Source organism: Chelonia mydas, chromosome 5 (genome assembly GCF_015237465.2).
Source record: "Chelonia mydas isolate rCheMyd1 chromosome 5, rCheMyd1.pri.v2, whole genome shotgun sequence".
In the NCBI taxonomy this organism is placed as follows: Eukaryota; Metazoa; Chordata; order Testudines; family Cheloniidae; genus Chelonia; species Chelonia mydas.
This window is the reverse complement of record NC_051245.2, coordinates 76747802-76772363: the sequence shown is the minus strand read 5'-3', so window position 1 is coordinate 76772363 and position 24562 is coordinate 76747802. Positions and strand designations below refer to the sequence as shown.

Sequence of the window (24562 nt, the reverse complement as noted above, 5' to 3'; positions counted from 1 at the left end):
ACTTTAACAGACCTAAAACCACCTTCACTCAATGATACTCCACCAAGAAGTAGATTGCGTCAGAACGGGCAACCCATATACCACAAGAGAACCTACTTCAATACAGGGAAAAAAACCTTTGACTGTACACCCCTAGTTGTCACCTACCATTCCATACTGGAACGTTTACAGGTTATCACTAAACAGTTACAACCCATATTTTAAGGGGACCATAACCTGAAAGAAATCTTTCCTGAAACCTCTCTTCTGGCCTTCAAGCCTCTCCGCATCTTCCAGTTCATCAGCAGAAGCAAGTTCCCCACAGACCAGGACACCAACTCAAAGCAATACAGCCTCTCCCATAACACCAGATGCAAAGCAAAACCTGCGGACGTATCTTCACTGATATGATGGTCAATACCACAACACATCTTTCAAGATCCATGGGTCCTACGCATGCCTATCACAACACGTGGTGTACTTCATCCAGTGCACCAAATGCCCCAACAGCTACATGGGTGAAAACAGACAATCACTACGCTCTTAAAAGAACTCACACAGAAAATAATAAACGACAAAAAAAATATCATATCACCCATAGTTACACACTTTTCAAATCCTCTGTCTTCATCCTCAAAGGAAACTTGCACAAACCCAGCAAAAGACGAGCCTGGGAACTTAAATTCATAACTCTGCTAGACACCAAAAATCACAGATCGAATAAAGACACTGGATTTATGGCTCACTACAAAAATCTATAACCCACTAACCCTTCTTTGTCCTATGACTGTAGAGCTGTTAAGTGCACATTTTACCTTGAATGGATTCTTGCAAAACGTGTTAACTCCTTATCTCTTCCACCCTTTAATTTAACTGTGACATTCCCACATCTGGGAGGGGAAGCAGGCTGAGTCTTGCATGCCAGACAACGTACTTGCATGCCACCATGTGCCCCATAATCTGAGACAGACCCAGGCAGTGGTGAGCAGATGGGCAGTGATGCTGGCAATCAGATCTGACATTGCCCTGAATCTGGCCTCTTACAGGAATGCTCTATCTCGGGTAAAGTTGAGTACCACTCTGATAAACTATATCCTTTGGACCGGGACCAATGTTGATTTTCATTCATTTATCAACAGGCCTAGAGCTTGACAAGTGGCTGGCAATGTCTCAACGCTACACTGGCCCTGGATCGGCCCTTGATAAGCCAGTCATCGACGTACAGGTAGATCTGGATACCCTGACATCTGAGGTAGGCCACCACCACCGACATGCACTTCGTAAACTCCCTTGTCACCGTTGCTAGGCTAAAAGGGAGTCTGCGAATTGGTAGTGGGAGGTCCCAATGATGAAACTTAGGAACCATCTGTGTCCGTGAAATATGTGAAAGTAAGCATCTTTCAGGTCGAGGGCGGAGTACCAGTCTCCTGGCTCCAGGGAGACCATGCAGATCTTCAACTTCTTGAGATACTTGTTGAGGCTCCGCAGCTTGACGATGAGGCTTGGCCTTTGGGATAAAAACATAGCGGGATTCAAACCCTTTCCCCCTCAAGTGCAGAGGGACTTTGTCCACGTCTCCTACCCGCAGAAGGCACTGCACCTAATGAGCGAGCAGATGCTCACAAGAAGGGTCCCTGAAGAGGGATGGGGGAGGGGGCAATAGAAATAAACTGGAGGGTATACCCCCCTGCTGCTGTGCTGAGGACCCACTAATCTGATGTTATAGAGGCCCAGGCAGAGAGGAAGGAAGACAAGTGGTTGGAAAAAAGTAGGGGTGCTGAAAAGCCTCCGGCGCGGACGGCATCATCAGGTGCCAAGTACCTCTGCCGCTTCCCAGGGTGGCAGGCAGATCTCAAAAAGGGCTCGACAACTCAACAGGTGCTGGAGTCTGGCCACCAGCTGGAGGGGAGGCGCTGCCCCGCGTGGGTCTTTGCTCTCCTCCAGCCCTCTCCTTCCCTTTATGGGACATAGAAGAACGCCCTCTCCCTGCCTTTCTTTGCTTTTTAACCAGTACCAGGGATGGGGATTGGTGCCAGTTGGAGGCTGATGCTGGCGGTGAACTCCGCACCAATGCTGTAGTGCTTGGAGCAGAGTCCGATCTAGCCAGCTCTGAGGCTAGTGCAAGGGCCGACTCCCTAAGGAGCGCTCTAATTCGAATGTCCTGCTCCTTTCTGATTCGCGGCTTGAAACTTTTACAAATGCAACACTTGTCACGTATGTGGGTCTCCCCCAAACACCTCAGACAGCTTCGGTAGGGATCACTGACTGCCATAGGTTTTCTGTAGTGGTCACAAGGCTTGAAGCCCGTGGATCAGGGCATGCCCTGTCCGTAGGCTAAGTCCCATAGGGTACTAACTAACTATTTCTAACTTATGCACTAAGGGAAATAATAAACTATACAAACTTTATAAGAACTATATACAAGAGATTCACAACTAGGCACAGTTGAGAAGGAAAGCATGCCAAGGCAAAGAGACGTTCCAGCACCATCACTGGTGGTAAGAAATAACTGAGGGAGGGGGAGCTGTCGGTGCCCCTTATACCAGTGCATATGCGCGCCACTCCAGAGGGAGCCAGAGCTGGTCCCCTACGGATACCACTGAGGGAAAAACTTCCGGGACTGCTGCATGTGGCAAGCCCACACACCACAATGCAATGGACATGAGCAATCACTCCAAGAAGTTTATATTTCAACATTTTAAATTTGACCTGAATCAGAACAAAAGTTAAAATATTGAAATTTTCACAGAATAAAATGTTGCAAAAAAATCTGATTTCAAAATGTTGGAACATCTTGATCAACATGGAACACTGCCGTTCGAGCATCAGAACACTGAGTTTGTGCTTAGTTTGGCTCTGAACTGCATTTGTCTGAGCTGCTGCAGTGCTTCACAGGAGTTGTAGTTCGGGGTCCTCATGTCCCCAGTCTTCCCTATTAGCCAGGCTCCCTGGCCAGAATACATCTTCTGTGAAGGTGCAATAGTGATTCAACCAGAGGACAGACTGTGCTGCTTCATGGGATATGTAACTTAGTTAAGGAGCCCAACCCACAATGGACACATGAAGCATCTGAAACACAAACTCCCATAAAGCACTGCAACAGCTTAGGCAGATGCAATTCAGTGTTGAACTGAGCTGAAATGAAATGTTTTGATTTGGTTCCACAAATCAAAGTATTTCCATTCAAGACAACCTGAGCCAAAACAAAATATTTTTATTGTTACTTTTGCCAAAATTTAATTTTCCCTGCAGAAAATTTTGATTTTGTGGAAACTGTATTTTCCACAGAAAAAACAATGACAAAATTCCTAACTCTTAAAATTTGTTTGTGAATTCTTTGGGATAGGAACTTGGTCCTAAAGCTATAAAACATCACGCAAACTTAAGCACCATAAAATAATTAAATAGTCATAAAGAAATAGAAAACATTTAATTTAAAGGTTCCAGAGTAGCAGCCGTGCTAGTCTGTATCAGCAAAAAGAACAGGAGTTCTTGTGGCACCTTAGAGACTAACAAATTTATTAGAGCATAAGCTTTCTTGGGCTACAGCCCATTTCATTGGATGTATAGAATTAGTTAAGATGAGCGAATATCAGCAGGAGAAAAAAACTTTTATAGTGATAATCAAGATGGCCCATTTAGACAGTTGACAAGAAGGTGTGAGGATACTTAACTGAGGGAAATACCATTAATGGTACCAATAACTTGGGCTTGAATAGAGACTGGGAGTGGCTGGGTCATTACACATATTGAATCTATTTCCCTATGTTAAGTATCCTCACACCTTCTTGTCAACTGTCTAAATGGGCCATCTTGATTATCTCTACAAAAGTTTTTTCCTCCTGATGATAATAGCTCATCTTAACTAATTAGCCTCTCACAGTTTGTATGGCAACTTCCAACTTATCTGTATGTATGTATGTGTATATATCTTCTTACTATATGTTCCAGTCTATGCATCCGATGAAGTGGGCTGTAGCCCACAAAAGCTTATGCTCTAATAAATTTGTTCGTCTCTAAGGTGCCACAAGTACTTCTGTTCTTTTTATTTAATTTAAAATTAGAAAAGGAGTACTTGTGGCACCTTAGAGACTAACCAATTTATTTGAGCATAAGCTGAAGTGAGCTGTAGCTCACGAAAGCTTATGCTCAAATAAATTGGTTAGTCTCTAAGGTGCCACAAGTACTCCTTTTCTTTTTGCGAATACAGACTAACACGGCTGTTACTCTGAAACCTTTAAAATTAGAGTATTTCATTTTTAAAAATTAGGCTGAGTGTAAATACTGGGCTGCTTTTAAATATATGACCAACACAATCACAGTACTTTTGTGATATCAAAGTATATTTGTATATTTTTTGCACACACACACACACACACACAGAAAGCACAGTAACAATACTGTTGGACTGGCAATTATAAAGTGCCCCTTGGCTGGCAATCGGATGTTTACAGGAAAACAAGCTACAAGATTCATAAGGTCAACAGAAGTGGTATATCTACAACTGGCTAAACTATGCTTGCGTCCATAAATCACTGGCAGCTAGCTGTGAGAGCAATTTTTCTGCAATCTAAAAAAATCCCTGAAACCGAAAATAAATTGTGGAAGTAAACTGTGAGACTAATGACATTTTGGGCAAATACTAAATTCATGCTCCTGGAATATGGGAAAATATTACAAATGAAAATTTCTGGAAAGCTTTAACTTTGTTCATATTTTCAGAGGGAGAAAAGACTAGGCAAAGGAACAAAACGTAACTAGTTTCTTGACAAAAGACCAAGTTTCCTTAAAAAAAAAAGGTTACATATAATGTCTGTCCTTAGTACCGATATGAAAAATATAGATGTACTTACATTTTACATTGCTGTCTGAACATTAAGTAATCCTCACAACACCATATAAACTAGGTTTTATTTTATTTTTATAGTTGATTGAGATTCTTGCAATATATAGTTATAAAGCACTTAATAATACCTCAAAGAATCCCTAATGCATACACCTAGTATATTACTGCTTGCAGCAGCTTTTTTTGCCTTTAATTACTAAGAAAACATAAAACCAGTTCTAAAAGGATGGTGAAGCAGAAGGTGTAGTTTAGATTCCGTTGGCAATAAAACAGTTGTCCTCTCTGGGAAAGTGAGATTCCCATGTGTCACAAAGATTAATTGGAGTCAGACAAAGAGATAGGTTAAGATTTATTTGTTTAGTATATGAGATGCAATAAAAAAAATTAGGCCAAAATATTCAAAGATAGGCAGCTAAATAAGTGATCTTTTCCAGAGATGCTGAAGATAAATGCTATACAAATCAAAGGAAGCAGCAGTTTCTGAGCATCTCTTAAAACTGCCTGGACTTCATTTTTTTAGGTGCCTGAATATGGATTTAATTGTCTAACTCTAAGCTTCTACATTTGAAAATTTTGGCCTTATTCTTCATCATTTTTCCAGACATGAGCACCTGGCAACAGCTTTAGTATAAGTCAAGCCAAATCTACAAATCATCTAGTATGTAGACTATTGAGGCAAGTAGTGTTTTGTAAATTACATAATGAACTTTAAGTAGCTGCCCTGAAAATCAGTAACATCAGAAATAATCTAAAGTTACCTATGGCAGGGGTTCTCAAACTGGGGGTCGGGACCCCTCAGGGGGTCACGAGCTGTCAGCCTCCACCTCAAACCCCGCTTTGCGTCCAGCATTTATAATGATGTTAAATATATAAAAAAAAGTGTTTTTAATTTATTAGGGGGGTTGGACTCAAGAGGCTTGCTATCTGAAAGGGGTCACCAGTAAAAAAATTTGAGAATCACTGCGCTATGGTCTTTAAAAGTGCTTTGGTGAAACGAGGTCATAGCAGTGATTAAATACTACTACATACCATTAAGAATAATATTCTAAGGCAGATTTATTTATACAGTGAGTCATCTTAGAATATACTGATGGACTTTCAAAAAAGATTTTTCCACTGCAAGTATAATCCAAGAAATGTTTTGAGTTGAGATTTATTGTAAGGCTTTACAAGTGGCCTACTTCCCCCTAAGATCTCCCATCTCAATAATACTAATGTTTTGGGTAGTCCTAACATCAAAGAAGAAACACATGCGAGTATCAACTCTTTGGGGAAGGGACTACTATATCTCTTTCTAGAGATCCTAACACAATGGGGCCCCAGTGCAACTGTGTCTGACCTCTGGGCACTACTGTAACACTACCCTTATCACTAGTAATAATGTACCACAACCTTCATGCATGAGTGTCTCCATCTGATGACCAACTGGACACACCGTTGTGAAATCATGTTCTCGAAAGCAATATAAAAGTGTCAGTTAAAACTCCTTATTTATTTTCTAATAATCAAGGAAAATCTGTATTAGTCTTTATTACAAGTTGCACTATTCAAATGGGTGTATTTAATTCCCACATACTATACATCAACAAATACTTTTCCCTTTCACTGTGATTTATGTACTCGGCAGTTAAATTTTTGTAATTAGTTAGCAAGTTGTCAATGACTAATAATTTAGTAAGTACTATGTTTAAAAAAATGTGAAGTTCAAATATCTTCTAGTATTTAGTGCCAGTTCAGATAAATTAGTTATTTTCTAGATATTAAATTGTTACCTGAATATGAAACATCTGAAAACATCAATGTTTTTCCACTAAAATAGCATAGCAAATAATATATAAAAAACATTGATATTGCACTGTCCACTTAAAAGTATTAGAAAAAATACACACAGACTACACCACTTGAAACAAACAAGAGTTGAAGCAGGCAAAACAGCTCCTTAACATGCTGGTATTTCTTCCTGCCTCCAAGACAGGCTGTCTAATGGTACTATGTACTTCAAATCCTTTTGCATAGGTTTTCCAATTGTAATTGCCATTTTAAGGCCTTTTTTCCCCCATAAAGTTTTAAGCCACGCAATGAGAACAAAGCCAATGGAGCTATTTCTGCCTGCCTACACTTTGGAACTCACCACATGTTCAACACTTTCTGGCAGCTATGCACAAAAAAAATAAGGGAAAAAAGAGAATCAGAACACCATACAAAAGTTCTACAATTCTTCACGAGTCTTGTATTCAGTATAGTGCTTTAAAAAGACAGTAAAATTTCTTACCAAGCTGTTAGCTAACATGTCAAAATCAAGTATGGATTTCACTACTGTATAGTGAAATTTGTGTTATGTTAACTTTAACTAATGGAGTCAACATTAAGGATAACAGATATTCTATTATTTAATTATTTGCCGCCCACATAATTAAAGCTCACAAATATTGAAGTATTTTGCCACTTCCTAGTACAAGTGTGCAAGGTTCTTTTAATAAGTAACTAGGTAAATGAAATAGTGATTAGCTCAGTACTGTGGATCAAAACACTGGCTTTTAAATCTTAACAGATAAGAACAATACATACTTTGTTTCATCCATTACTTCTACTTCTGTAGGGGCTGTGATAGGAGCGTTCGAACGGCCTGCAGTTGGGTCATCTGTGTTCAATTCTCCATTTGTTGAGCTTACAACCTGCAATTACCAAAAGTATTTTAAGTCATGCAAGTGCACATATAGGATTCTGAAACTGCATAACATACTGAAAAATCCAGATTAGCGTTATTAATATATTACCATTTTAGATGCTCTCGTGACCATCATTCTTCTAATAGAATTTACTAACTTTACTCCATGCACTCACTCTCCCGCTGCTACAGGAAAAGTGATCTACAAGACTGACTCCTTAAAAATGGCAGACTGAGGCTTTGTCTACACTTGCACTTTTGTCAGCAAAACTTTTGTTAGACATGGTGGAAAAAACAAACCCTTGACTGACAGAAGTTTCACCGACAAAAGCACCAGTGTGGACAGCACTATGTCAGCTGGAGAGTGGTAAAGTCCATAGTGTAGACATAGCCTAAGTGCAGCACCCCATATCCTCAGCTTTCTTTGATACAATCACTAAGACAAAGCAAGAACATGACGATATTAAGGAAGAAACTGTTCAGGTCATCTGGCAAGAGAAGCAGGTAAGAACATAGGGAGCCATGGCTCTGTTGATTTCCCACTACCTAGCAGTATGCAGTATACTGAGGAGCTGAAGAGGAGGCAGTCAGGGCATCTGCCAATCTTCATATGACTTCAGAACTTCCTGGAATGTCACCTTCACTATTGGCCCGCGGATCTCCAGGACTCCAGGTCAGGGAAGGTTGCACTGGCAATGTTGTGGCTGTCCCCTCCTGATTAGTGGTCACTGTTGTCACAAGGCTTGCAGGCCTCTCTAATGGTTCCTGGTTGCCCCAAGAGCAGGCACTTTGCAGGAGTCAAGCCTGTTTTCTGCCCGATGTACAATACTGCTTGATACCAAGAGACTCAGTGCAGTCCTACCCTAGCTCTGCCGTCTCCAGGGCCTCTCTGAGTTGCTTAGCCGCCCCCCACCCTTGTCCCAGATGGAACCAGGTGGGTCATTCTGCAAAAAGCACTCACCACGGGTGGAAAGACTGTTGGCTGCAAGGCCCAAAGTGTTTGCTCTAAGTTCCCCTGCAACAGAGGAGCATTAACTGCCATCAAATAGATATAATCTTACCTTCCACACCCATCTTCTCCCAAACTCCTTCCCAACTTCCCAGACCATCCTGGCTTTCAGGACCCCAGCTTGGTTTTTAGCCAACTACTATCTACAACTATTATCACTTCCCTAGCCACCAACAGGGTAAAGGAGGTCATTCCAGAGCCTTCTCCCTGATTTTATTTTGGACAGTTGGCTGACTGAGGGTAGGTGAAGAGAAAGTGCACATAAGATCAGGGGACCCCACCCTGTAAGGCAAAGGGCAGGTCTAGCCCAGTGCAGAAAAGCTATATCTGCTTGATGATACCATTTCAGCTGCGATAATATGGTGGCAGGAGCCTGTATGACACAGAGTTGAAGCTTAGCATGGAATCAGTGCCCAGAACAGCAAGTAGGATGAAACTAGATGGGACAGATAGAGGTCACCAGCCAAGTCAACATTATGGTTAGGGAATAGGAAGATGTCCCAAGAGCTTATACTTCAGAAGATTCTTAACCTCTTGTGATTAAGGGTTATATAGGGAGACAAGCCAGGTGAGAAAATCACCCCATCATGCCATTTACTGGATTACTCTCACAAACTGTATTACTGTAGCTACTGTGGAATTATAGGCAGAGCTGGTAGCACTACCTGCTAAAATGGCCCCGAACGTCCTACTGTAAAACTCTGTTTTTAATTGCTTATAACTTTGCCAATCTTTAAGCACCTGGGTTGAAATTTTCTATGCCAGGTGTCTGCTTAAGGCTGATTTTTTTTTTTAATGTTTCAGCTAAAATGGTCAGCCATTTCCAAGAATGAAATGGGGGGACGGGACGGTGGGGGGACATTGGTTTTGCCAATGTTAAAAAAAAAAAAAAAGGCGACCTTTTCTTTGAGAAACACTAGCATTCCCATGTTTTGGAACAGGGATCTGAAATTTCCCAAGGTGACAATCTTTGTGTGAGAGATGTATATTTTGCATCCTCATAAAAATCCACTCAATTTTGGACAAGCTACAAGCCCCTGAAAAATCTCAGATGCACGTGCTCAGCAGACCTTGTTACAATATAGCTAAATTATCCAAAGATTCCATCTACAATGAGCATGCTCTGGTCCAGGGCTGCAGGGGATGAGAAGGGCTTTCATTGCAACTGCTGCAGGCTAGGGTGAGGCCAGGCATGGCAAGTGAGAATAGGGAGACTCTCTCCTGTGCTCTTGATGTTCACTCCACTGCACCCAGGAAGCACTGAGAAGGAAGTCACCTGACTTGAATACAGAAAGGCCAAGAGCCTGATATGGGAAGAAGGCGGAACAGATTGGGACAAGGAGCCTGGGGGCAAGGTAGAGGGTATAGGCTAGGTCTGGAGTCTATCTGGAAGGGAGAGAAACTGGGACTGAGTAAAATGGAGATAATAGTACTTCCCTACCTCACAAGGGTGTTGTGAGGGTAAATACAATCTCACACACAATACTGAGGAGGGCCATATAATTACCTCCAGTAGATAGACTGCGAGACAGGGAAGACAAATCAAATGAGTAGCTGGGATGGGGGGACTAAAATTGGTTGAGGACCACTAGTAGGGAGACTAAGAACCAGCTGGGGGTAAACAGGGCAGGATGACTGAAAGCTTGTAGGGGAAGACTGAGTGGATGATGAAATGGTGGGGGGACTTGTACTAGCTGGGCAAGGACACATGGGGATAAGAAGCCTGGGGAACCATCAATAATATAAGAAGGACATATGAGAGGGAAAGATACCAGCACATTTCTACATTTCAGGTAATCAACGGAACTGGATAATGTATGGCCAGTTCTTCAAATACATAAATGGGCAGTTCATTCTGGCTATGGGTGAGCAGGCACTCTCACATTCCAACTTTCACTCTTTGGCCTTTCCCTTTTTTCTTGCAGGAAACCTTAGACCCCGCTCTGTAGCTCTATCAACATTTAGCTAGGAATCATTGCTCCACATGGGACAAAAGGTTCCTCATCACTTGGGACTCCTACAGGCCCATGCGCTAAGCTTGCTCCATTGCTGAATGATTGGTATTCTAAGGAAATCTTTTCCTCTTGGCTTTCTGGATGAGCAAGCTGGGTGCAGTGAATGAAGGGCCTCACCAGGTGACCTGCATTGAAGGCTGTGTGTTGGCAGGCACTCGACTGATTAGCAATCTATGTCTGGAATGGGGCTAGTTAGAGTTTCGCCTCTGGTTCTTAAAAACAGAGCAAAAGGGTATTCAGGTGAGCCCAGAACTCCTATGTCTAAGTTTTGTTTTTCTTCATTGAGCATGAAATTCCCCCTTTACTCAGTACCAATTGCTTGTCATCCTCTGGAGCAATGGTTTTTGATATTTTCTACACTCTGACTTCATGTTACAACAAAAAAGAATTGCAGAACCTCCTTCCCATCTGGCCATAAAGAAAGAAAGGTAGGCATGACAACCAAGGTTGACAACTCATTCTGTAGAACCCTTAATGCTGATGGAGCTCCTACTAACATATCCATCCCTTCTACCCTGGAACCAACATATCAGTTTTCACTGCCAGGTGCTTGAAAGCAGTTGTCTGGTTGGCTGGCAAGTGGTACTCAGTTTGCTTCGAGTTGTACATCCAACTCTTTAGTAGACTATGCACTCACATCTTTAGCCTTCCTTCCTAGTGTTTTCCTGGAGTGGGATTCAGCTGACTTGTGATTTGATCACCTGGGGAAGATGATAGGGTTATGTATGGGGATTAGCTCATGCTGCTCATCCGCAACATGTAATAGAAACATATATAGCTTACACGTCATCATCCAACTTTGGGGATATTATGTGATTTCAGAAACTGATGTAGACTTGTTGGATAAGATAACAATGCAGTGTAAGAATTTTACCAGATGTTCCTAAGGCCCGCCAGATTTAGTCTGAACTCTATTGCGTGGGCACCCACATAGCTCTTGCACCTTTCCTTGCATGACTGACGACAGATCTGGAAACACAGCAACCAAAGCAAGAACATGAACAAATCTGAAGAATTAATTACTTAATTTTACTCCTGGGGGAATTCAGCACCAAAAAATTAAGAATTCTGCGCACAATATTTTAAAATTCTGCAAAATTCTGAATATTTTATTTGTCAAAGTAACACAATATAATCACAACTGTTTTAATTATTTGTGGTCATTTATTCAAAATACCTGTCAGCAAGTATGTCTGTAACAATACAGACAACAAAGAAGATTCAGGAAATGTTTTTTGACAAATAGATTCCTTACTAGGCATATGATTACAGAACTCTGAGTAACAATTCATTTAAGCTACAATACAGAACCGTATTTCCCGCCCCCCTCAGAAGCAGTGCAAAGGGTTCAGGGAATCAGGGGTAATGGAGGAGCTGATGGAGAGAGAAGTAAATCGCTGGGAAGGAGCCTGGGTGTGAATTTGGAGGATTGTTGGGTATGGATGGGAAAAGTATGGAACAGGGTTTTTTTTTTTTTTTGGGGGGGGGGGAGAAGCAGGGAGGGATTATTAGGGAGCTTCCCCCATACAGACCCTAGCTGACCCCTAGCCTCTCCCATTCAGTCAGGCACATCTGCCCCTGTCGCCACGTGTTCCTGCATCCTCTGTCCATATGTCCCTCCACCCCCACTCAGACACCCACTCCCCCATCCCCACGTGGCCCTGCACCCTCGTCCCTATGTGACTCTGTACCCCCTCTCCCATCACCACATGTCTCTGTGCCCTCACCTAGCCACTCCCCTGTCCCTATGTGTCCCTGTAACCCTCCCCCTGTCCCCATGTGTCTCTGTGCCTCCCTCAGCCACCCTCTGTCCCTATGTAGCTCTGCACGCCCTCCCCCATCACCATGTGGCCCTGTACCTCCCCCTCCCGGGGCCCTGTGACGCCACTCCCATTAAGCCCCTGCCCCAGTCAGTCCTCCTCCACTAGCCCTTATGAGCCCCTGTCTGATCCCACAGCACTCCACGGTGTCTGTCTCCTCATAGCCCCTGTCTCCTGACCTGGCCTGACTGCAAAGAAGGCACTGCAAAGAAGGCAGGCTCTTTCTCTTCCCTAGATGGCTGGGAGCTGCTGCTGGGTTCTATCGCCACCACACTCTCTGGTGGGCAAAAGGTATAACTGCAGAAATTATTTTGTGCTGGGAGCTGCTGCTGCTTGCGCCACAGTACCCTCTGGTGAGCAAAAGGCAGAATTGTAGCAACATTTCGACAGCTTTTTTCTGCGCAAATAATTAAAAATATGCGTGGCTCATTAGTTATGCACACACGCAGTAGTGCAGAATTCCCCCAGGAGTATTATTTCCACAGCACCTATTGCCATGGCATATGGGCTTCTGACAACAAACATCAAGCATCCCATGTAGATGACTAGAGGGTGAAGGGTGAGGGAGAATATTATGACTTTTCCTCAATAGGACATTCCTGAACTTTTTCCTTCAGTTTTTCCTCTTATACGCATCAATATCTTATATGGAAATGTTGTAATTTTTTAACTTTAACTGTATTGGCCAAGAACGCAGCTGTCTCAGAAGTGGGGTACAATTCTGAAAAAGGGAGATTTTGGTCTCACTTAGTCAAATGACTTTCTCCAAAGAAAGCTATCAGTCTAGAATCTGGGCTGCTGTTCCTCATCACCTTGTTATGGTTTGCTCCATTCCTAATTAGTTGCCCAACAGACCACTCTCCTACAAGCAGCATCTGAGCTTCAGTCAAAGCTTCTTGAGCTTGGCACACGAACTCAAAAACCTGAGAACTCTTAAATTAACCACTGTATAAAAACTACAGGTATATTATAGAAAGAGATAATAGTGATACTTGAAGTTGTCTAACATTTTTCATTATAGCTAGTTGCTTGCAACTTTGTCAAACTTTTAACCATTTGGGACAAAAATTCCATGCTTGGGAATATCAGGCTTTTTTGTTTATTTGTTTAAGCTTCAGCAAAAGTGGTTCAGCCATTTACAAGAACGAGGTTATTTTCTCTATATTTTGCTAATGTAAAAAAAATAATCTTACAACCATGTAATTGAGATGCTCTAGCACTTCCATACTTAGTAGTGGGAATTTGAAATTTGGCAAGGGAGCCACTTGTGGGTGCCTTTTGTTGTCTTTGTGAAAATCCACCCATATTCGGTTTAATAAGCCTCTGAAAACTGAAGTTTGCACAGATTCAGTACAGGACTGTTAAGAGTTTGGCAGCAAAATTCTCCTAAGAGTCCATCTGCCCTGTGTATATTCCATGCTCGAAGAGTTGTGTGCCAAACAAATGAAAATGCTTCATCTCCCCAATGTATTCTCCAGAACTGCAAACTGATCCTCCAACTGAGGGGGCCACTGTGCCACTGGAAAGAAGGCAGGAAGAGAGTCTCTCCTGTGCTCTTTAATGCCTTCTTGCAGCTACCCAGGCAGCATGGAGAAGAATGAAGTTCTTGACTGGAATGTGGACAGGTAAGGAGCAGATGGGGGGTAGGGGTAGGGTGAATGCAACAGAAGCAGACAGAGACATAAGAAGAGGGGAATAAGGATAAGAGGGGGGAAAGGCAGCATAGAGAAAAGCTGCAGAGAGGGGGAATATGAGCTATAGGTGAAAGGGACAGATGGCTCAGTAACTACTGGAGTACGCCGACATCTAGAACATAAAACTAAACCTAAGATTCCCCGGTTCTAATATTGCTCTGGTGTTTGGAAATATTTGTGAAGCCTACTTACAAAATGTCTCTTTTCTCCTAGTGACTGGCCCACATACCAGTCAGACAACCTCTGACTGCTTTTAGTCACTCCTTCAAGTAATGGGTCTGTACTGTGGATCTAATGTTGCCAACCACGGTGATGGTTCATGTGGGGATCATGATGGTATTTGTTTTTTCAGTTTGCTTTTTTAAAAATTATATTAAAAAAGCTATGTTACAGTATGTTAATTTTGCAAAACCAAGCACTTCAAAGTTAGGAAATGGCAATAAGGATGCCTCTGCAATTTTTATATGCTTCCCTATGTGTATGCATTATCATACAGTCTATAATTAAATAATTATCTATTATTTTCCATAGGACCCTGCCTCATTCAGTGCACGGAGTAGAGCGTGCAGTGGGAATGAATACGGGTTATGTATTGAATGAGAAGGCTATTGTCTGTAGGAGCCTCTGCTTCATTTAATGCAGAAGAAAGGTGTGTAGAAAACGAAGCCAGGGACTGCAGAAACTTGTGCCTTAATTTCTGGTTAAGGCAGCTGCATGCCATCCTGGAGAACTGGATTTTATCCCTGCCTCTTCCACACAGTTCCTATGTGATGCTGAGCAAGTCACTTAAACCAAACTTGTCACAGGTGGCCACTGTATTCCCCATTTTCTGGCAGCCTAACTTGAGATATCTGGGGATTGCAGATGTGTTGTTACACTCAACTACAACTGAAGTCTATGTTATAAAACACCAGACTACTCTGAAAAAAAAATCAAATCTTCAAAAAATTAGGTATCTCAAACCCGGCACCCCAAATGAGTGGACACTTGGAAGACTTTGACCTTAATATCTGTGCTTCAACTTCCCATCTGTAAACTGGGGATAATAATAAATAATAATAATAATAGTAATAGGGTGAAAGCTCTTTGTTGCTACAGTGATGAACATCACATAAAGGCCCAGAAGGAAACTAATAATTCTGTATTCTGCACAAAGTTTGGAAGTGTGTGTTAAATAGGGCACAGAGCCACATATTGAACAATGAGGATAAAATAAAATATTGAACAGCTACCCAATCAGTGAAGACCATCCATCCTGCGCACTGAATGTAGCAGGGGTCCTATTGGGAAAAAAACAAGTATGTAATCATGGAATTAAAGACTTTTGCTAAGAGATAGCAAAGGTGTACATCACATGTCACTTCCTCTTTCTAGAGACTGAAAAACCAAGAAGCTTGACATTCTGGGTAGTTACAAACAGATTTGATGTCAGTTTATCTGAATACTTGCAAGAATCTCTTTGGCTTAGTTCCCATTTCCCTGGGACATGAGACTTATGGCTCAGCCAGTCCTTTGGAAGATTGAACAACCTGACCAGGTCAGTACCACCTGAGATCTCTGAAGTGATTTTCATGCTAACCTGTCACCCTGCTAGTGGATTGTATTGCCTGAACAATCAGCCCTGGTTTGTTACATGTGACCTGAAGATCAGGAGGACCAATCTCACTGTCTACAGCTCGAAGAGTAAAGGACAAGGGTTGACTCTCCGATGGATCAAGATCCTTGGGCTGAGACAGGACATAGAGCTAACAACCTGCTAGACTCGCATCTATGTTGACAGTGAACTTGAGGAAAGACTCCGCTCTGAAGAGATGTGTAGTGGTCCTTCCACAACACAAGTGCTGGACTTCCAGAATTAGTATGATTTTGGCCTGAAGCTCTCCCTCAAGTAGGGTCCACAAAGCCAAAAGAAGCAGAATCAAGGAACAAGTGGATTTTCTAGCCCATGGGACCACATCTATGAATGATGACAATGCCCAGCATGTGCTAAATCCATTTGACTTCCTGATCTGAGCTGCTAAGATAACTACCTTGTTAACTGCCTTGTTTTGGAGAAAAGTGTTAAGATGAGAGATTCTGGTAGCCAACAAGGCCAAAGGATAAAATTAGGTTTGAAAATGCTCAACCCAACATTTTTTAATGTAATTATATGATGAGTATATGCAGGCAGGCAACTTTTAGATAGAGAGAAATAAGTTTCTAGGTTCCACTCTTGCTATCATTTGTCTACTTTTAATTTTCTGTAGGCAACAAAGTAATTCAGCCTTTGGGATATCAGGACCAAAATTAGACATATCTCCTCTATCTCTTTAGCAAAGCAAACAGAGTCGACCTTCTCAAAGCACTCCCGCTCTAGCACTCAAAACAACTTTGAAAGCCAGAAAATTACAGTCTGCCCCACTTCTTCCTGCTTTTATGACTGATAAGATATGGAGACAGGAAAAATCTGGGGGAACGCAGACAAAACATCCTGGTGAAACATCAAAGAATACTTGGTAGTGCTTTTGATCTGCTCTACTTTGCCAGCAGAAAAAGACAGCTTAGTGCCCAGAAAAAAGGAGGAAAAAGGAAGGTTTGCTTCCATGGCATCAAAAACTCTCTACTGGCTGGTTTCTGCCAACTTGGACCTGTTCTTAGGGGCTCATGCCTGGCAGGATCTCCAGAATCTCTGGTAGCAGTATTTAACAAAGAACCCAGCAGGGCCTGAACAACACTAATGAGCAAAGGAGGATTTCTTGTGCTCTGGCACAATGTTCTTTCCCACTAGAAGCCCCTCAAGAGTTTGATCAAAGGCCTCCTGAAAAAATTCTCATCTTTCAGGTATCGCAATGATCCTGTTCTTGAGAAGATGACAAAGAGAGTACACTGACCTAAAGCAGGGAAAGCATGCAACTTTTTCAAGGATTCCCCAACAATTTCCTTGTTGTACTTGTGGAAAGGGAGCAGGCACATAGCTACTTCTGAGACTAGAATAGCCTCTTTTGTGATTATTTTCTTGAGAATCTTCCCCAGACCAAATTCAGGAGAGTGAACCCTGAGGACTTGCTCCAGAACCAGGAGAATGTCCTTCCCTTCCAAAGGAGCATAACATTTTTAGAACTACCTAGGATGCTCTGGCATGGTTTTGAGGCAGGGAATGGACTCTCTCTCTGGAGCTCTCACTAATCTTAAACTTTCCAGCAAGATTTTTGATTTGACCATGAACTAGCAGACTGGGATTGAGAATGCACATCACAGGCAGGAGGGACTCTGATGGTTGCCAAACGCATTGCAACCAGCTATTGGTTGAAGGTAACTGAAGCAATGTAACAAGGAGGAGCAGCCCAGATTTCAGACTGGTGGGCTCCTTACCGACTTTTTTTTTTTTTTAAGTCATCTTAAAGACCTACCTAATGGGAAAAGTCTGCATCTAGGCCAAGAGCTCCTTAGTTCTGATACCTGTGCTGGTACTGACTTCTTCTGTGGACTTACACAAACCACAAGTACTCTGCCTCAGTTTTCCCATCAGTCCCAAAACAACTTATGGCACTGATACGTCCCAGGAAGTTAATGTCTATAAAATACTTAAAAAAGCAGGAGCACATTAGGACAGATTGTAGGATCTGTCCAAACTCTACATATCACAGCTTGGTGGAGCAGGAGAAGTGATATGATATAAAGTTAACGTTTGCATTTTCCTGATCCTGGGGCAGTTCTGTGCTGGGTTGGTTCTCCAAGTTATACTGGCTTGCTAATGGCCCCAGGGACCAGCACAGTATAAGGGGTCACCTGGCACTGCTCAATATGCCAACATCAGAGATGATGAGTAGTATAGGAGTTTTCATGATTGCTCTATGCTACTGGAGGATGCCTTCTGCACTGCAGTGATCCTCTCAGGGCTTGATACACCAAAAGTATGCAGCCAGAACCTCTTGGAGCTGAGGGTACAAAGTGGCTGCACCACAGAGGATCAAACCCTTTAGGTGGAAATACTACTCAATACCTATATACAGAAATCTAACCCACTGCAGGTTGATATCACTACTCCATTTATAAAGAAGTCCAATGGTTTTCCTGAATAATCTGCATAAAAAACAGCACAATCATTTATTTATTTTAGAAAATTAGGACACCTTTGTACCCATAAACATGGATACACATGTTGCAGCTTGATGTATTCCAGCAAAACATTAAAGAAAAGACTTTCACCAAAACCTTAAAGTAAGATTTGAAATCAAATGTGGTGTGGAGATGGATAGCTAAAATGAACTCAAACTACTCCCCTATAAGTAAAAATGGGTCACTGTCTTCCAAATATCCCCACTTATGAAACTCCTATAAGATATGATACATGGTCCAAGCTAAGCATTTAATACCCTGGCAACATCTCATCCCTGTCCATAATTTAGATCAAAATTCTTCAAAATGAATCTATTTCTAGCATTATGAAGAGTCTTAATTCAAAATAAAAGCATATAATGGCAGCACAAACATCTGTGATTAGATGGTGCTGGTTTTCCTCTAACCTATGCAGCTAGGTATGGCCTAATATTACCAGAACTAAAACATGAAGAGAACTTTTTAGAGCTATATTCCTGTAAAAGATTGACAGAGGGTTAAATGACTTAGGGTTTACTACAGCTTTGTAAGATATTCAAACATTGCAGCTCTGTGAATCCTCACAATAACACTTACGCACCTATTAAAACTAACATCAGACATTTTTCAAGTTTTAATCTCCATGTTCTGCATAGATTTTACACATCAGAGGACATTGGAGCAAATTAATGAGCTACTTAATAAGCATAATCATCATGTATATAATCATAACATTAGGCTAAAGCACTGACTCCTCTAGATTTCCACCAAACTTCCATTGCCCCCCTACAATGAATGAGAGATCAAGTTTAGTCCTGAATACTGATCCTCCAAATGGCAGCACATCTTCAGGCCAGCCTTATGCTTTCATTTTACTATACAGTTTATAACATTTTTAATTTGAGATGTTCTAAGTTTAGGGAAAAAAGCCTCTCAAAACCATTGACAGATTTTTATGTTCAACACCCCAACAAACAATTATGAAAGACAGGGAAACATACTTAGCAAGCAATCCCTTAAGAAAGTTAAGTTCCCTTAATAAGAAACACTGCATTCTCCTGTCTAAAAAGTTCATTATTGAAGTCAGTCCATATACCTGAGCAATTCATTAGTGGCATCATAGCTCATTATGTCTCACTTCAAACACACATCAACGCAAAACTGATTCTGCGATCCAAGGAGACAAGGTAATAATTCATGTAGAAGCTTTTGAATTTGTAAAAGTTTGGGCACTACAGCTAACATGCTAATAGTTCTCCCCCTTGAAATATTAGCATCTTGCAACTGAGAAAATACGTATTCTTATTATATCAGCTATATAAACTTTCAAAAATGTTTTTACTCCCTAAACCCTTTCCAGACCTTCCAAATTTCAGACTCTTGAATCCAATCTTTTACCCCAGTTTTCTTTTTAGTGGTTATCATAGTGAAAAAATGGGGAAGAAAGAGGAGGGAGGGAACCTTTTCTCCTCTGCATTCTCTTCGAAGTGGAGCCTGTACTAAAATACTAGGGCAAACAGGAGCAGATTTTGAAGCTCTGCAAAACAACGTTGGTTGGAAGAATATTCTGAAAGTATAATTCGGCAGGCCAAAAAATAATTGGAAGATCAACTAGCAAAAGATTCAAAAATTAACAGCAAAAAATATTTTTAAGTACATAACAAGCAGGAAGCCTACCAATCAGTGTGTCTATTGGACAATCGAGGTGCTAAACAAGCACTCAAGGAAGACAAGATTGTTGTGGAGAGGCTAAATGAACTCTCTCCATTGGTCTTCACTGCAGAAGATGTGAGGGAAATTCCCATACCTGAGCCATTCTTTTTAGGTGACAAATCGGAGGATCTCTCCCAGATTGAGGTGCCAATTGCGGAGGTATTAGGATAAAGTAAACTGTAATAAGTCACACGGACCAGATGGTATTCACCCAAGAGTTCTGAAGGAACTCAACTATGACATTGCAAAACTACTAACTGCGGTATGTAATCTATCACTTAAACCAGCTTCTGTACAAAATGACTAGAGGATAGCTAAGAGGATAGCTAACGTGACACCAATTTTTTTTTTTAAAAGTCTCCAGAGGTGACCCTGGTAATTACAGCCCAGTAAGCCTAACTTCAGAATCAGGCAAACTAGCTGAAATTATAGTAAAGAACAGAATTATCAGACACACAGAAGAACATGATTTGTTGGGGAAGAGTCAACACGGCTTTTGTAAAGGAAAATCATGCCTCACCAATCTATTAAAATGCTTTGAGGGGGTCAACAAACATGTGGACAAAGGTAGTCCAGTTGACACAGTGTACTTGGATTTTCAGAAAGGGACCCTGGAGCCTTTGTGGCTAGTTCTCTCAAAACAGCAGCAGTCAAAAAAAGCTAACAATGTTAGGAACCTTTGGGAAAGAGATAGGTAATAATACAGAAAATATCCTAATGCCACTATATAAATTCATGGCATGCCTACACTTGTAATACTGCACACAGTTCTGGTCACCCCATCTCAAAAAAAAGATACATTAGAAATGGAAAAGGTACAGAGAAGGGCAACAAAATAGGTATATGGAACAGCTTCCATACAAGGAGAGTTTAAAAGACTGGGACTATTCAGACTGGAAAAAAAAAAAAAGATGACTAAGGGGGGAGAATATGATGTAGGTCTACAAAATCATGTTGTGGAGTAAGTGAAGTGTTATTTACCCCCTTCACAAAACACAAGAACCAGGGGGTCACACAATGAAAGTAACAGGCAGCAGGTTTGAAACAAACAAAAAGAAGTACTTCTTCACACAAGCACAGTCAACTTGTGGAACTCATTGCCAGGAGATGTTGTGAAGGCCAAAACTACACCTGGATTCAATAAAAGAATTAAATAAGTTCATGAAGGACAGGTCCATCAACTGCTATTAGTCAAGATGGACAGGGATGCAACCCCATGTGCTGGGTGTCCGTAGGCCTCTAACTGCCAGATGCTGGGACAACAGGGGATGGATCACTTGATTATTGCCTATTCTGTTCGTTCCCTTTAAAGCATGGGCACTGGCCATTGTTTGGAGACAGGATACTGGGTTAGATGGACCATTGGTATGATGCAGTGTGGCCATTCTTATGTTCTTACATGTAATGAAATTCCAGCAATAAGAAGCAGGTCTTTTAGCTAACTGGACACACTGAATGCTTAACAAAAAAATCATGAACAGCTTAATAAGGTCTTTACAAGTGCATTTAGTGTTAGTAATCCAAGAAGAGAAGGAAACAATCAATCAGCTATTCAGCTGACATTTTCGGGAACCGACACAAACTTTTATGAAGCAAGGACGTACGAGGTTAACTAATGAATTGAAGCAATGTACAATAGGTTGCTTTCCACTAATGAAGTTATAAAGAAGAAGAAAACAGACTGTCACAGATTCAGCCTTTTTCACATATACTGGTGGAGGAATGACTGGATTATTTCAGAAAGCGAAGGATTTTTCCTTCATAGATCAAATTACTAGCTGACTTTAATGTGAAGTGAAGCTACAAAGTAAGACTAAACAACAAAAATATATTAATTTCCCTAGCTAGCACGTCCAAAAGGTTTTTGGGTTCTTTAAAAAATACAAAACCATAATCATAATTAACGGGTAGACTTGCCCAAACCCTTTAGTAACATCTAACATTATTTTTGTTTTCAAACTCCCTGTTTCTTACATGGAAATTACACATAAAAAGTTGACTTTACAATAGTATTTGGAGTGTACACATATGCACTCATGTTGTATATACACCTATATAAAAACTCCTTTAAAGCACACACTTAGGACCAATGAACTTTCAGTGTTACTTAATATTAATGGGATCACAGTGGGATGTTGTGTGGCTGAGACGTAACCTACAGTAATGAATCAGGAATCTCAAAGGAACAGAACTTGGCACTCTTATGTGAACTAAAATGAAGATTTTCTGCAGACAGAATATAGCAACCTACTTTTAAACTGATGATTCAACACACAGCTGATTTAAAGTATCAATGCTGATTCATTAATTTACTTTCCTGCTAACATTTAGCTGTCATCATTCACTATGCAGAAAATTTTTATTTCAGATTAAGTTAGGGATGCAGCAAAAAAGCTATAGTTCATAGAATTCTTGCTCGCTGCATGCTCCTGTTTTTTAAAAAAATTGAAATAACAATTAAAAATTCTCTATCATTAGATATTCTGGAGGAGAAAAATTTCTTGCAGTATGAAAAACTATTACCTACCTTTCATAACTATTGTTCTTTGAGATGCGTTGCTCATGTCCATTCCATTCTAGGTGTGTGCACGCCACGTGCACAGTTGTCAGAGACTTTTGCCTTAACAGTATCCATAGGGTTGGCTGTGGCGCACTCTGGAGTGCTGCGCTCATGCATTTGTATATCAGGCACCACCAGCCCTATGCCCTCTCAGTTCCTTCTTGCTGGCAACTCCAACAGAGGGATAGGAGGGCGGGTAATGGAATGGACATGAACAACACATCTCAAAGAACAACAGTTATGACTGCAGACTGTGAGATTCTATGTCCATACCTGTATGTGTACGTGCAGCAGGACAGGATGAGGGAGCCCAGGCTGGTGGAATGGACAGGCTCAGTGGATCCCCAGCACAACAGGTGGCACCCCAGAAGGGGGGCCCAACCCATCACAAGTACGTTAAATCAAGTGTCTGATTGCTCCACCATCTCTTCCACCTCTAGGCCTAAGTTATGGCCATCCTTTGGAGCAGGGCTTGGTGCTTCTTAAAATCGTCCGGTGGGCTAGCACGAGAGGGTCCCACCACAGCCTCATCTGGACTGGGAGAGGGCCTAGGCATCATTCACCATGGGGGAAGAGGGTCTCATGGTGGGCACCGGCCCTTCCACCCACCACAGCGTCCATTTGCACTTTGCGTACCGAGCCCGGTGATGTCTGATGCTTGTCTGAAGCGGGGATTGACGATTGGTGTGAAGGGGGCATCGGCATAACCACTGGCCACTGGCCTGCTGCCAGGATAGCATCACGGAGATGGACGCAGCCTCAGGAGCCCAGTCACCACGGTGCTGTCTTGGCGAGGGGCTGAACTCCCTCTTCGTGCTGGAGGGATCCCGCCTCCAGTGACCACGGCGGGACCATCAACGCCTGAGTCTGGAGGCTAACTGTCACTGTGGGTGAACAGTCCCTTGAAAAGGTGGATCAGTGCTGGGAGCAGGGGGAACAACACAGTGTTCGGGAATGTTCCCATGATCTAGATGATGGCGATTGACATCGTGGAAAGAGTCGGCGGGAGGAAGACCAGTGCCAATCATACGGTGACCAATGCCTCCCTCTGGGTGAATCTCGACGAGAGGGCAGAGACCAGGAGCGCAGTGCCAGCGAACTGAGGCGACCTATGCTGATGCAGAAACCAGGGGTGCGGCGACAAATTGCTCTGCCTCGGCTCCAGAGGCCGGCGGCGTCCACTCACCTTCTGGGAAGCTTTCACAGATGGCTTGCCCTCGTAGGGAGCCTTTGCCAGGTCCATCACAGCACGCAGTGCTGGCTGCGCTGGGAGAGTCTTTTACTCTCTAGGCACTGTGAAGGCATTGACTCTGCCATAAGTCTGGGTCCCTTACTGCTCCCTGGAGTTGGTGATGGATCCCTTGGGGGGTGTGAAGGAGTTGGGGAGGGGTAGGAGGTCCCCTAGGGGATGTGTCCCCACGTGGCTCTGGGGTGGACGGGCAGCCTGAACAGGGTCCTTTCCTGATGCCCCTTGGTCCTTCTTGCTCAGTGCCGCGTCCCACTTTTTCGAATTCTTTTTGGGCACTAGTGAAGGGGAATAGTGCTGGGTAAAGCCCTGCGCCAGCTCCGAGGCCAGCTGGAGAGCAGCCTCCAAGAGGAGGGCTCTCAAATGGATGTTGCGCTCTTTCTGTGTCCTAGGATGAAAGTTCTTACAGATGCAACACTTTTCTTTTACATGAGATTGCCCTAAGTACTTCAGACAGCTGCCATGGGGGTCACTAACAGGAATAGGCCTATTACAGTCAGTGCAGGACTTAAAACCCAGAGACTGGGGCATGCCCTGCCGGGGGCAAAGTCCCTGCCAGGACCCTAAATTACTAACTAACTACAGTAAACGAAACTATTTACAGTTGCAATACATGAAGTGAAGAAAGGAAACCGCTGACCACTTGCGGGTGGTAAGAAGGATCATGAGCGCTGCACTCCAGAGGGCACCACAGCCGACTTATGGATACCGCTAAGGCAAAAGTCTCCGACAACTGTGCAAATGGGTGCGCACATACCTAGAATGGAATCGACATGAGCAAGCATTCGAAGAACCACCTAACGTTTTTCAATATTTAACTGTTTTTTTAAAAATTAAGGTGAGCTTCCTTCAAATTTCAACCTTTTTGGTTTGTTCTTTTTTTCAGGACTTAGAAATAGTAAATTTAAAAGAGTTATCTGAAAATTCTGAATTTG

At 42.3% G+C, this 24562-nt stretch overlaps 1 protein-coding gene across 15 annotated transcripts in view; it reads right to left on the bottom strand.

Annotated features, from left to right (window-relative positions):
* The window catches only part of CSNK1G3 (casein kinase 1 gamma 3), a 167661-nt gene that overhangs the window by 5650 nt on the left and 137449 nt on the right, over positions 1-24562 (bottom strand). For 5 of the 15 annotated variants that reach the window (XM_043547565.1, XM_043547573.1, XM_043547576.1 and 2 more), the window contains 3 exons: positions 15264-15311; positions 7394-7500; positions 6957-6980 (listed from right to left, as the gene is read on the bottom strand). In XM_043547565.1, coding sequence (XP_043403500.1) covers positions 6957-6980; positions 7394-7500; positions 15264-15311 — 179 coding nt within the window. Of the gene's footprint in view, positions 1-6956; positions 6981-7393; positions 7501-15263; positions 15312-15336; positions 15785-20179; positions 24385-24562 lie in introns of those variants that run through there. The other 10 variants (XM_043547577.1, XM_043547567.1, XM_037901631.2 and 7 more) reach the window with 5 other exon arrangements.